This window comes from Osmia bicornis, chromosome 2 (assembly GCF_907164935.1).
Source record: "Osmia bicornis bicornis chromosome 2, iOsmBic2.1, whole genome shotgun sequence".
Classification (NCBI taxonomy): Eukaryota; Metazoa; Arthropoda; class Insecta; order Hymenoptera; family Megachilidae; genus Osmia; species Osmia bicornis.
In genome coordinates this window covers 8362887-8375233 of record NC_060217.1, presented here as the reverse complement: position 1 = coordinate 8375233, position 12347 = coordinate 8362887, and the positions used below count along the sequence as shown (strand labels likewise).

Genomic DNA, 12347 nt, shown 5'->3' with positions numbered 1-12347 from the left:
GAGTGGAAGTTTCGGGTCAGAAGAAGGGTGGCGTAGACACAGATACACAATCCACCACCGAGATAGCCCGTTTTATTGGCATCGTAGCCCTACTGATCTCAGGCAAATGAAGATGGAGCACCGACTTCTTGCTCGGGCTGATCAAAAAAACATGATCGCCCGGAAACCTGGTGATTCCGGGTCAAACTCGCACCGTCGTTTCATTTCTAACGTTAACCCCTCTATCCATACGTTAATACCGTTCCTTTTCTACTTAGCGTAATTTTATCTAATTAAACCTCGAATCCCTACGTTTCGAAATCATTCACCTCCGTTTACCTTTTTGATCGAATGGTTTACCTCGAAAAGGCCAGTTCGATGGCAATTAACATCGGAACGGTGCTCGTCGAGGGGTTAAACAAGCCCCGATGGTTCGAGGGTTGGAAGCCGCGTGGAAATCGCTGGAGGGACGCGCGCAGCAACCACCACCACAACCTTCTGGTGGGGATGATTTTCGACGGGGGTGGCTGGGACAAGGCTGAGCATGAGGCCGACACGCGCCTTCACTCGATGACACTTATGCACACGCCCTCAGACCGCGTGCGTGTTGCGCCTGTCAAAAGTCTTCTCTTCAATCGTGTCTCCTTTTCATCCTCTTCCTTCTCTCTCTCGAATGCTCGAGGTTTTGCATGAAATTTTTCATCAATCGACTGTCCGATCACGTGTTCGCGCAGACTGTTTACGTTTCTTATAATCATTCGTTGTGACTTCGGTGATGTTGGACATTGAGATTCAAAGTGCAATGGAACATTGTTTTGAATCGAGCCGAGTCTCGAGCTGTTTGTTCCTGCTGACTGTTTACGTTTCCGAGAGCAATCCATGGTAACTTTAGTTGTATTCGGGACGCCGGTGCGAGATGTTGCTTCGGTTGTTCGAGAGAACGGAAGTTCAGTGGAATGGGGTGTGCTTTTGAAAGTTAATCAATCTTCGGGTGGGACACTCGAATGGACTAATTAACGATGGACGCGCGAATGTATAACAGAATGTGGCAAACGTCGAATCTGTACAGCACGTATAAACACCCCGCGATCATGCAGCTACAGGCGAACAATAACGAATTTCATTCGTGGTTTCATTCTAGGAAACCGTCCATGGACGACGTTGGGAATCCTACCTCTGTCAACGCACGGTGAGTACTCATACAAAATGTTGAATTATTTTAGAAATCAGATTATTCCATAAGTAAGATTGAATTTTAGAATTGTCAAATTCTCAAGGGATCCTAATTATGATTATTTTCTTTAAAATCAGATTATTATTCCATAAATATAATTTTAGAATTGTCAAATTTTCAAGGAAGATATTTGAAGTATCAAGGGATTACAATTATGATTATTTTCTTAAAAATCAGATTATTATTCCATAAGTAAAATAAAATTTTAGAATTGTCAAATTTTCAAGGAAGATATCTGAAGTATCAAGGGATTACAATTATGATTATTTTCTTAAAAATCAGATTATTATTCCATAAGTAAAATAAAATTTTAGAATTGTCAAATTTTCAAGAAAGATATCTGAAGTATCGAGGGGTCTGAATTATGATTTTTAAAGAGAATGACATTACTTATGGAATGATCTGATACTCGATACGATACGGTTACGATCGTACAAATTTCATTCAAATATCGGAAGATGGTTGTGTGACAACGGGCGAGAATAATCTGGCAAACAATCGAGTAGCCCATCGGAATATCGATATAGAGGCTTATCAGGAATAGAGAAACGGTGGTGGTGGGCCAGGTAGAATCGTTGCGGGCCGCTGTTATCGGTCGCGATCATCTACCCTTCGATTCGGTATCGGGAACGGCCTATCCGCCGTCGTAACAATTGAACCGGTAATAGAATCACATTTATTCTTATTACCCGACGAGGTCAAGCGAGCAAAGAAACGGACGGGTCTCGATCCAAAGTCGGATCAGGCTCACCCAAGCCATTCCACACCGACTGTCTTATTTCTCCCTGGGCTTCACACACGTACACACTTGCTCTTGTGGTTTCCTTCTCTCACGATCAGGTGAATTTAGAACTGTTCGATGTAATTGTCGAGAGAGTTTCTTTAACGAAAGAAAGAAAAATTGTATAAACAATCGTCGCTTCTTAGGGATAAATGATAAGGTTCCGCAGTTTGTTTAATTAATACAACCGTGACTCATACACCTATGCCACGGTGAGCAACAAAGCATCTGCCACGTTGTATCTCGTTCTCCATCTCGCCGCGTTCTTTAGGACTGAACCTACAAGACTATCAAAACCTTTGCTCGCGTTATGAAGATGCCGCCTTGTAGATATATATATAAAATTTCTGCGTAAGGTCCTAACCCATTCTGTTGTTGACAATAATTCATCAGACTGTTGTATTGTTGTATGGCGAGGAACGAGCTGAGGGACAACAGAACGCGGTTTCTCTTATCTTCGCTAAGATTTCGTCCAAATTTTCGTGCTGTTCTGTTTCACTTGAACGTTATTACGTAGATCATTGTCTCAGATTTATGAGATCCTTTAACGATATTAATGAATTTCGGTACGGAACGTATAGTTTTTAATATTCTAACGTTTTGAATTTCAATTTGAAAATATATTATAGAAAGTCTAATAGGAAATATCTGGCCTCTGGATTTGTTCACGGTTTACCCGTGACGAGATTAAAATATCCCGCTGGAACGATTGGACGTTAGCACGTACTAATGGCGGAGGTGTCCGGTGCATGTACATTGAACACAGTTGAAGTTGCGTGGAGCGGCTCGTGTAACGTGGCGGAACGACGAACAACCGTGAAGGTGTGATGATAAAGGAAAGGTACCTGTACGTGGGCGTAAACGGGTGGCGACCTCGGAGGCGTAGCCAATGCTGCAGGCGACAAGCTTATCGAATGGCAAGTATGCCTCCGCTTCTGTTGCCAGCTTAACAAGCGGATGGATCTGCATGTGGGAAAGTTGACGATTTCGATAATCAACGAACGAACTACTTAGATCCTATATCAATTATTTTGAAAAAAGGAGGAAGAGAATTCGCGAAAATATCCGAAGAGGGATTTCGTCCGAGTTGGCCAGGATCGCGGCTCACCTGACTGTGGCAACCGTTACGGCAGACTCCTTCTCGGTGCCACTATTAATATTAATGCATTCCGTCGTTCTTGCGGCATTGTGCTCGCGTTGACGGTGGCGCGTCCAACGTCGGCCGTCCAACAATATCCGACGAGCACCGACCACGTCCTTTCCGCGGCCGTTTAACTGGCCACGCCGTTTGAACCGCGAACGCGCCGGACCTACGTGTCCCCCTGATTGTGTCCCGATGGTTTTGTCCGCCGACTGAATATTCAACCGGCCGATAAATAACGCTGAAAGGCGTAGAAACGAGCGAAACAATGACGAGGAGGATTTTTCCGTCGGGGGTTGCTTCGAATACACCCGGTAAAAGAGAGACGGAATCATCGGCTCCGCTTGCAAGACGACTTTTCTTATGCCGAGACACCTCCTCTTCGCTCCGTTGCCAGCGGCCCTCTATTGTCGCAACCATTTCCTCTCAGTCTTATGAAAGCTCGACAATGAACGTTTCTACGCTCTCGCCTACCGTAACCAATGCCGCGTTACGCTCCACCACGGTGATCTATACTGAGCATTCTTCTCTTCTTCACCGACTCGTGTCAGGCATCCTCCAGTCTTCCTCTTCCTTCCATCTTTCTCCCTTTCTTCCCTCTTGTTTCTGCTTTTTTCCGTTTCTTCTTTCGTCACGATGAAACGTCGTTCAAAGATGTTCCTTTCTGTTTTTCTCTCCTTGCCCTGCCGAAGTTACCCGTCGAACTCTGTTCTTCATTTTCGAAGTGTCTAGATTCTATACGTATATTTATTTATATAAAAGGGTGCAAGATTCGAAGGTGGTTTAGCCACAGGGTGCTCGTCCACAAATCTTTTTCCCTTGATCGACCAATATAAAGAAAGGATTATGCGAATATTCGGCTACGATATCTATCATCGTGAATAATCACCCCGTACGTTAGGACATTCGCGGAGACTTATTATCTGACGTGATTTAGGGGGTAAAAAGTTTCTTAGCCGCGTCCCGAAGAATACGCGTCCTCCGCATATATTTGCGGTATTATACGTTGTGCCGCGAGAGTATCAATTAAATGATAATGTGGTGATTAATAGCAATGATTCGGTCTGCCGATCGTACCGCAAAAACCGCGTCGTTCCCTCGAAAATAACGTCGCGAGATAGGAGATACCCCCGAAAGATAGGTGGAAGAAAAATATTGGATGGTAATCTATTGGAACGTCAGTTTTTATTATAAATCATAGAAATTTGATGAAGTGCTTTTCGAATCAATAGGATATTCTAATTGCTATTTCTTCTTTTCTGTGAACCATGGGTTTGTTCGCTGAAAATGAACTTAAATCCCGTTTTAACGAGCGGATATGGTAGTCAGTGCTTTAAGAAGATGGTCGACAGGAGTTTGGGGCGCGAATCAATGAGCAACGGGAAGAGGTAGAAAGAGAAGGTGGCAAAGTCGGGTTTTAAGCAGTCGAACGACGTCTGGCAAATTATAAGAACGTGCGTCCGGCGAATGCACGTGGCGCAGCCGAATTTCTGCACGTGGGACGAGCGGAATTCCTAATAAGTCAGCGACTAGACAGAAGTCTCGCGCTGCTATCGGCTTGCACACGAGGCAGAGATAGAGTGACGTCACGGATACGTGGGATTCCTCTCGAGCAGCTGGATCACGTGCTGCGGCCGAACGTGAGGCTAACTTAAATGCGGATCAGGGAGAAACCGTTCCAAAACCGATCCCAAATGAATGCGCCTCGCCGCCAAGCGCCAAGCTGGCTGCCCGCGATTCAAATTGTTTTCACGTTCTTCCATCGCGGTATCGACCGGCTCCTTCAATGAAACCAACCTTCTTTCGAGGTCAATAGTTCTGGAATACGACATAGAGACGCATTTCATCCCCTGCACCCATTGTGATCAAAATTTTTCTTTAGATCAAAACCACACCCCCTATAGAGATTATTATTTAAATTGCCAAATCATTTTCACGTCAGTGTATAATTACAGTGATTTTCTAAGATTGTATCGATAAGCGATTTCCATCAGGGGAAAGGAAATTCTCGAAGGTTTTTTTCTGGAAATTGTCCGTGCTATTCCGACAACGAAAGAGGAACCGCGTTTCCCGCTGGGAACGTCGACTGTCCCGACAATCGCAGTCAATTGCCATTACGGGAAATTAAATCAGTCGAGCCTCTATTTACGCGGACCCTAATGCCGTGTAAATTGACCGAGCATCGAGATAACGCTCGCCTTTGGATGGCGAATCTTTTCATGGAAAAGAAAGGAACTTTAAAAGACAGTAAGCTTTCTTTTTAAAAAATTTGAATACATAGTCTGTTGTTAAGAAAATTAGAGATTTTTTTCGAGAAATCGGTGTAGATTGAATGAATTGGACCACGTTGGTGGTAGATTCGAACCACGTAACGAGGAGATAGGCGAAGTATGTACATCGTGCAAGGAGGGATGAAACGAGCGGAAAGAAACGCAGTAATTGCGTGTTCAGCCTAATACGTCCGGCAGTGAAATGCCACACGAGATCGGGATGCTGGGTCCGAAAATTTCTCCGTGCAAAACCAACGGGTTAACAATGGGTATTTTCATTAGTCGAGTGGCCCGGCCGAACAGTAGATATTTGATTCGGTTTTTATCCGTTCGACCGACATTCCGGCTGGCAGGACCGCTCCGCTCGATGGCTTCGGAAAAACGGCCGCAAAGCTGACTTCTCGATCGCGATATCAGAAGAAGTTCCATTTAGGAGAAAAATAGCATTGTAAATGCACCGTGTCACAGGGCTTGTTTGTCGCGAACTTGAATTTCGTCCGGCAAAAAGCGACACGCCTCGCTTTGGGGGCCACGAATGCTGGGTTTCGATCGAATTTCTCGAATTTGTCGATCGATTGAATGCAGAAAATTTAACTATTTTCGTTAAGTGGAGATTTTTTCGGGGAATTTTGAATTTCAATTGAAGCCCCATCATTTTATTTAAGCAACAAATTATAAAATTACGCCGAATAAAAAATGCATATAATACAGGGGCTGAATATTTCCGCTGGGACAAACGTTCGAAGGGGGCTTGGACCCTGCAAACTAAACGGGCCGGTCTTATCTAATCTCAATATAATTACGAGTGCAGGTCATAAAATTGCTTATTATACTATGGAAAAGTTGATTCGGGTACCATAATACTGGGGTTTGGAAATTAACCTTACCCGTCTGCCTACCTACGCTGGTGATGATTATGTCTACTTATAGGTATAACTACTTATGTGCACCAAACTACCCGTCTACCGGCTCAAATAATCTTCACGGTTCTCTCTTTCTCTCCCATTTTCTCTCTCCAACTGAATCTTCATCCAGGCTCCTCTTCACTTTCTGTCCTCTTTCAGGTCTCGTTCTTTCCTTCTTCCTCTATCTCGTTGCTCGTCTCTATTCTCCTTTCTCTGGCTCTCTGAAAAGGCTTATAAACTAGTTTATAAAACGATTCGGGTACAGTGTCGAGCACCGTGAACTTCCTCGAGGAAGGAGATAATGTAGGAGAAGAAGACTCCACCAGTCGTGTATAAAGGTTTATTAGGAAAATTTTTTAAATGTCTCCTAAGAGATAAGTCTGGTGGGGGGCTTTTTTCTCCAAAATGATTTGCCATTTTCCGTAGGCAACCATGCTCGATACTGTACATACTGGGTTTCTTTCCGCGCAATGTCCAGCACCAATGCTATTTAGTTGACGATGCTTGTTTCTGTGTTACAGATATGACGAGGAACACTACACTTTCGAGAGGTATGCTCTATTTTAGTCGAAATGCATGCAATTTCTTAATATCTTGCTCGAGCTTCGTTCCTTTTCCAGCCTCATTGTTCTGTTCTTTTTCTTTCCTGTGCTATCGAAATGGTATTTCTTTATTCTTTCTGTTGGGAACAGGGTGTGTAGGAGAGTATAATTTAGAAAGAGTGTTTTATTTGATTAGGACCTGCGAAGGGTTGAGAATGTTAAAGCGTTTTGTTTTTATTTCTGCCAGATAATTTGCATTCGAAAAGAACATCCTGTGTGTCGTGTGAAAAGCGTTCCGAGTTGCATTACGTTTGACGCGATCGAATGACCCGTTCAAATTGAAGGGTGCAACAACCGACGCGGTTTAATAGCTTCGACGAAACTGGAAGCGTAAGGAGAATGAACTGGAATCGCTTGAAAATGAGGAGTAAATGGCGTTGGGAGGTTTCGAAGTGTCGAGGATTTTTTTTGTCCGCATGTAAATTGGCCGGCAAGCGAGCTTGTATCACGAAATGACGAATTTAATGGCACTTTACCTTTTTCCCAACGATGATCCGTGAAACGATCGACGGGAGAGATGAAATTTCGAGGATGAAACTCAGTCGCGCGTAATCTAAATTATTAATCGAAAGACAGTGTCTCGAATTTTTCGTATGGAAATTAATTGTTATTTGTAAATCGATGTTTCCATTGCGGGCTAAACAGAGGAGCGACGAGACCGCCGAGAGGAGATCGAAAGTAATTATTTCGCTACTCGACGATTAACTCTTTCCTTTTTTTTAATGCAAACCTTCGCTGCTCTATGATTTCGTTGGCTGTGCATCGGCCAGGGGATAATAACGTTCGAATATTCCGTTGGAAGAGATCGGTGGCGCGTTAACCGACCCTTCGAAGGAGGGCCGAAAGTTGTTGCATTTTTTCCTTCAGCTTCGACCGGCTCCAATTAGCCGGATAAATCGCCACGATAACCTAATAATGATTCTATTAACAATGTAAATGGGAGTAAACGGCAAGTCTCGAATGTGCTTGGAGAACCGTAATCGGTACCGGTCCCGCGAATAATAATGCCCATTACCGAAACTTTCCGAGCCGCTACGCATTTTCTACGTACACCCGACGCGATCGGTGCAACACGTAATTCCGTTCTGCATACGCATAATATAAGGCACGATACTTCCTATGAATCTCCATAATGGCCGGTTCAAAAACGTCTCGTGGTCCGGCGATTTTTTACGTGGGCTTACGCAACAACCCGTTGTTTTATCACCAACCACCATTTATCTCTCCTCGAAATAAGCCTTTCCTATAGGAAATTAAATGTTAAAATTTATCCGACATTCGGTTCGTTCGAAGAAACATGTGACAAAAAAATAATCGACGCTTTGAATTCAAAAATTTCCATAATGCTCGTGCATTATCCTGCACGCGTTTCGACGTCTGTTTACCACACGAGGGATGCAATTATCTCGTATAAATGTTATCCATCCTCGAAACGCGATTATGTAAAAATTCGTATCGCCGAACGGAATTGCAAAGCAGACGTCGACTGCGATTTTAAGTTGTGTGATATGTTTCGCCGTCGTTGTATTATAATGCGGCCAAACGAGCGCTTTTGTTTCCCGAAGGACCGCTTGGACCCCCTCGTTCGTCTTCCCTGGCTCGTGCGACGCTTCATTTTCCCCCCTTTAAACCCTCCGCCCTCCTTTTAGAATTGGAATTGTCATTTTTATGTTCGGGGAAATTAAGCAGAGATTGACAGAGTCTTCGAGGAACCTTTGAAAATTTCATTTGGAAAAAAGAAATTTTTCTAAAACACAGTTTTAGAATTTGGGGTAGGTACCCTCCATGATGCTCTTTTCTCAACTAGCCTTCGATTTTCAATCGATTCGATCAGACATCGTAAATGAAATATTGCTCGTTTGACTCCGTAGTAATCGAGCACGGTTCGTTGCATAAGTATAGACGCGAGGAGACGTGGACTTTCTTATTAAGGTAGAAAGTAGGAATGCAACTTACGGAGCATCAGAGGGTATAGAGTTGAACGTTCGATTGAGCCCGGTACAATTCCAAGGATCCCTAGCTGCCGTCTTAAAAGGCATTTTAAATCGGCGTGTCGTGAAAGAATCTCATAGAGATGCGGCGTATAAAGGCATTCCATCAAACCCTCCACCTTCGTATCCTCTTTTCTCTCTCGCGTTTTCCTCGCTCCTCGTTCATCCTTTCGGTCTATCATCATCGAGAGCTTCCTCTTAATTCGTTCTTCCTCTTATCACAACCTTGTTCGTTACTTATCGCAAAAGACAAAGTTTAAAATGATTTATTTCAATGTGTATATTGTATGGTAAGAAAGAGTGCTCTTCAAGATGCTGGGGTTATTGGTAAATGATACTTGGACGGAAGGCTAGGATAATGGAACGGAGGTTGAAGGTTGACAGAGGGGTGAAAATGGCTACAGGCTATGAACACTCTCCGCCACCGCAAAGCCGAGATTCGATAAGCCGACTATGGTCTTTTATTAGGATCTACTCAACGCTGCCGGCGTAAACTCCGCACCCTGGTTCGAGCACTCTTTTTTCGCGCGAGATGAACTGTATTTCCATGCTTCGGATTGTACAACCCCCTTGAAAAAACGAAATACCGAAGCGTTTCCGAAAATCCGGATCGATATTTTTATTTTTAAATTCAACGCGAGCAACCCCGTATTTTCGGTTCGAGCAAACAAAATTTCTACACTTTTTTTCTGCATACATATTTATCCGTTCCGTTAATAATAGAAGCATGGACGTATTCGGCTCGGTTTGCACGCTGCTCATTTATTCCATAAATCTGACGATAAATAACGGACATATTGGGGTGTTCGTGCGGTCTCCGGTATCCAGGCTGCTTATCGTATCCCACAAATGCGCCGGAACGCATTTAAAATGTATTGAACTGTCACGGGGCAGTGGTTTTCCGGATTTTTACATTTTTCATCGCCTCCCCGAACGCGCGACGGGTCCGCGCGGATTACTGACTTATTGTTGTTCTAAGTGTCCCGGTCAAGGGGGATCCGAACCCCTCCGTTGTTTCCACGATGCCCTAATCCGACTCGTAACCCACCCCCTCGTGCCAGAAGTGCAGTCGTTCGTGACACTCGTTCCAGGGCGAATAACTGGCTGTTATAGGAATTTTGCTTGCATTCTTGCAAATTTTAATCTCAATTCGATAACTTTCCTCGGATCTTGAAGCTATCGGGACGATCAAAGAGAAGGGAAGAGTGATAAGGATCGCGATATCAGAGGGTAGAAGACCATTCGATTGGAAATGGTTATACGTTGCAGTGAACGCGACAGATATGGAGCTTTGAATTTCTTCCTCATTTTCATACATACACATTCCCATGGCGTTTATAGGCGGAATACCTGTTACGCTTTACCTTTACCTTACTCTGAACGATTCCCTGTAACGAGCTCCTCGAAAATACCATTTTCAAAGTCGTTCGACAATTTAATTTTTATCCTTAAGGGAAATATATCAAATTCGAAGTTTGCTTATAAATTATAATTCATCGTCGAAGAAATGCGAAGAAATTGCGCGAATGAAACTGGCGATGTTAATTCCGTCAGGACAATTAATCGAGGTGCGGTAGGGAAGGGCGAAGAAGCCACTTGTACACGGATAAAGGATAGATGGTCTATCCTAATCTGCATCAGCAGATTGCTCTGAGAATTGACACGAAGGATTTTGCTCTCGCCCTTCGAAGTAGCTACACTTGACGTCTCATCTTAAATCAAACCGTCTCGGCCAGCTCCTTAGAATCCCTATCGCGGCTTCCGCTACAGGACACTGAAACTCGATGCATATATTACCTGGCTTTAATTGAGAAGAGTTCCCAGGACGATCCCGCGCTAGAGTTTCTAATAACCGACCATGCGGAATCTTTTCTCGATCGAGGGTGACGCCGTCTGAACTTCCGCAATCACCCGATCAAACTTGAACGGTATTCCCTCCTTTGCATACATCGTGATCGAATCTATTAAAAATTCAAGTCCGCGTTTCTTTTTCTGTAAAAATACCCTGTGTTTTGTTTGTACCGTATTGGAAAATTTCACTCTCCCTTCTTTCTTTCTCCGGTTCGCGAAGAAATTGATGGCAAACCTATGTACCGTGAATTTGACGGACGATTAAACATCGAAGACCTGTAGTTCGCGATATTACCTTCTACTCGAGGATGGCCGGAATTGAACGTTTCGTTGCTCCATGGAATCGCGTTTCCTTTCTTCGTTTTTATTTAGTTTCCTTTTTCTTTCACCGGCTAGTTTGCATGACAATACAGCGGCGACCGAACCGCTCGAAGCAAATCGTTGACGTATAGTTTCGGTGAGGAAAGGTCTGCTACTTTGTTCGAACGATTGGAATGGAAATGGATATTTCCTAGAAAATATACTCGAAAATTTGATGATCATTTTAAGAAGATTTTCTGCGGAGAAAAAAAATTGCAGTTTGCATTTTTCAATGATAATGATTCCGGTATTGGTACCGATAGCCACTAATAAGCCTCCCCGTTCTTATTACAACGAGGTCGTCATAAAGAAATGCATAATAGAATTGTAAATGTATGGAAATGCTTTCCCGAGCTTTTGAGCGACCCGACCAGAGGAGGAGATGCATTTTTCTTCAATTGCATACTTACCTTCTGAATAGGTCGCGCGAGTCTGGTCTACATGTACAACCGTATCTTATGCGAGCCTCCATTGTATGTGTATTAACACAATGCAGAATAAACTGAGCGACTGAAACGGATTACACTCTTCCTCCTTGGTCTGCTTTCAAAAGAATATGCAAACGACGCGAGCGTTAACGCGCTTCCCTTCGCCGAGAATCCGCGTTGCCTGTCTAGATAAAAATGAAAAAAAGAAGAAAAAAGGAAACGGTGACAGAAACTTTCGACGCTTATTTTTAATAAATTTCATAGCTCGTCGAGGTAATTTAAATCGACGAATGAAACGATCGTATTGGAAGAAATAAAATAGGGTTGTATCAAAGTGTAAGAAGGGTCGATGCAACGCGAGCGATTCGGCATTTGAAACGTTTCGTTTAATTAGCGCCGTGTGTTTTCTCGCAGCTCGTAAAAGGAGAAAACGGGCAGCGGCAGCTAAGCTGGAGGGGAAAAAAAATTTCCACCCATTTCACAGTAATTAAAAATGTTGTAATAAAGAGAGTAGGGAGGTTCCTTTAATTCGTAACGGCTTATATTTATAGCGTCTCGCGACTAATAATACGCCCTCCCTCTACGTGGCACAACAGGTTACCCCGGAATGCCGAGGCTGCCGCCACGCCTTGAGATTCTATAGTTACGCGCTTAATTACCCATCCTGATATACGACGTCGATCGAGAACGTTTATTAATTGCACACGGACTTCTTTCCGTTCCGATATCACCGGCCCTCTAATGAAATCTCACCGCGGCCAGAACATGTTGCCTCGTGCCGATTTATTTTCTAACATTGTACATT

General features: G+C 43.7%; 1 protein-coding gene across 2 annotated transcripts in view; it reads left to right on the top strand.

Annotated features, from left to right (window-relative positions):
* LOC123988617 (protein trachealess) overlaps positions 1–12347 on the top strand; it is an 87801-nt gene that overhangs the window by 26705 nt on the left and 48749 nt on the right. The window contains exons 3-4 of one of the 2 annotated variants that reach the window (XM_046289311.1): positions 1121–1168; positions 6832–6861. In XM_046289311.1, the coding sequence (XP_046145267.1) occupies positions 1121–1168; positions 6832–6861 (78 nt within the window). The remainder of the gene's footprint in view (positions 1–1120; positions 1169–6831; positions 6862–12347) is intronic. The other variant, XM_046289312.1, reaches the window with a different exon arrangement.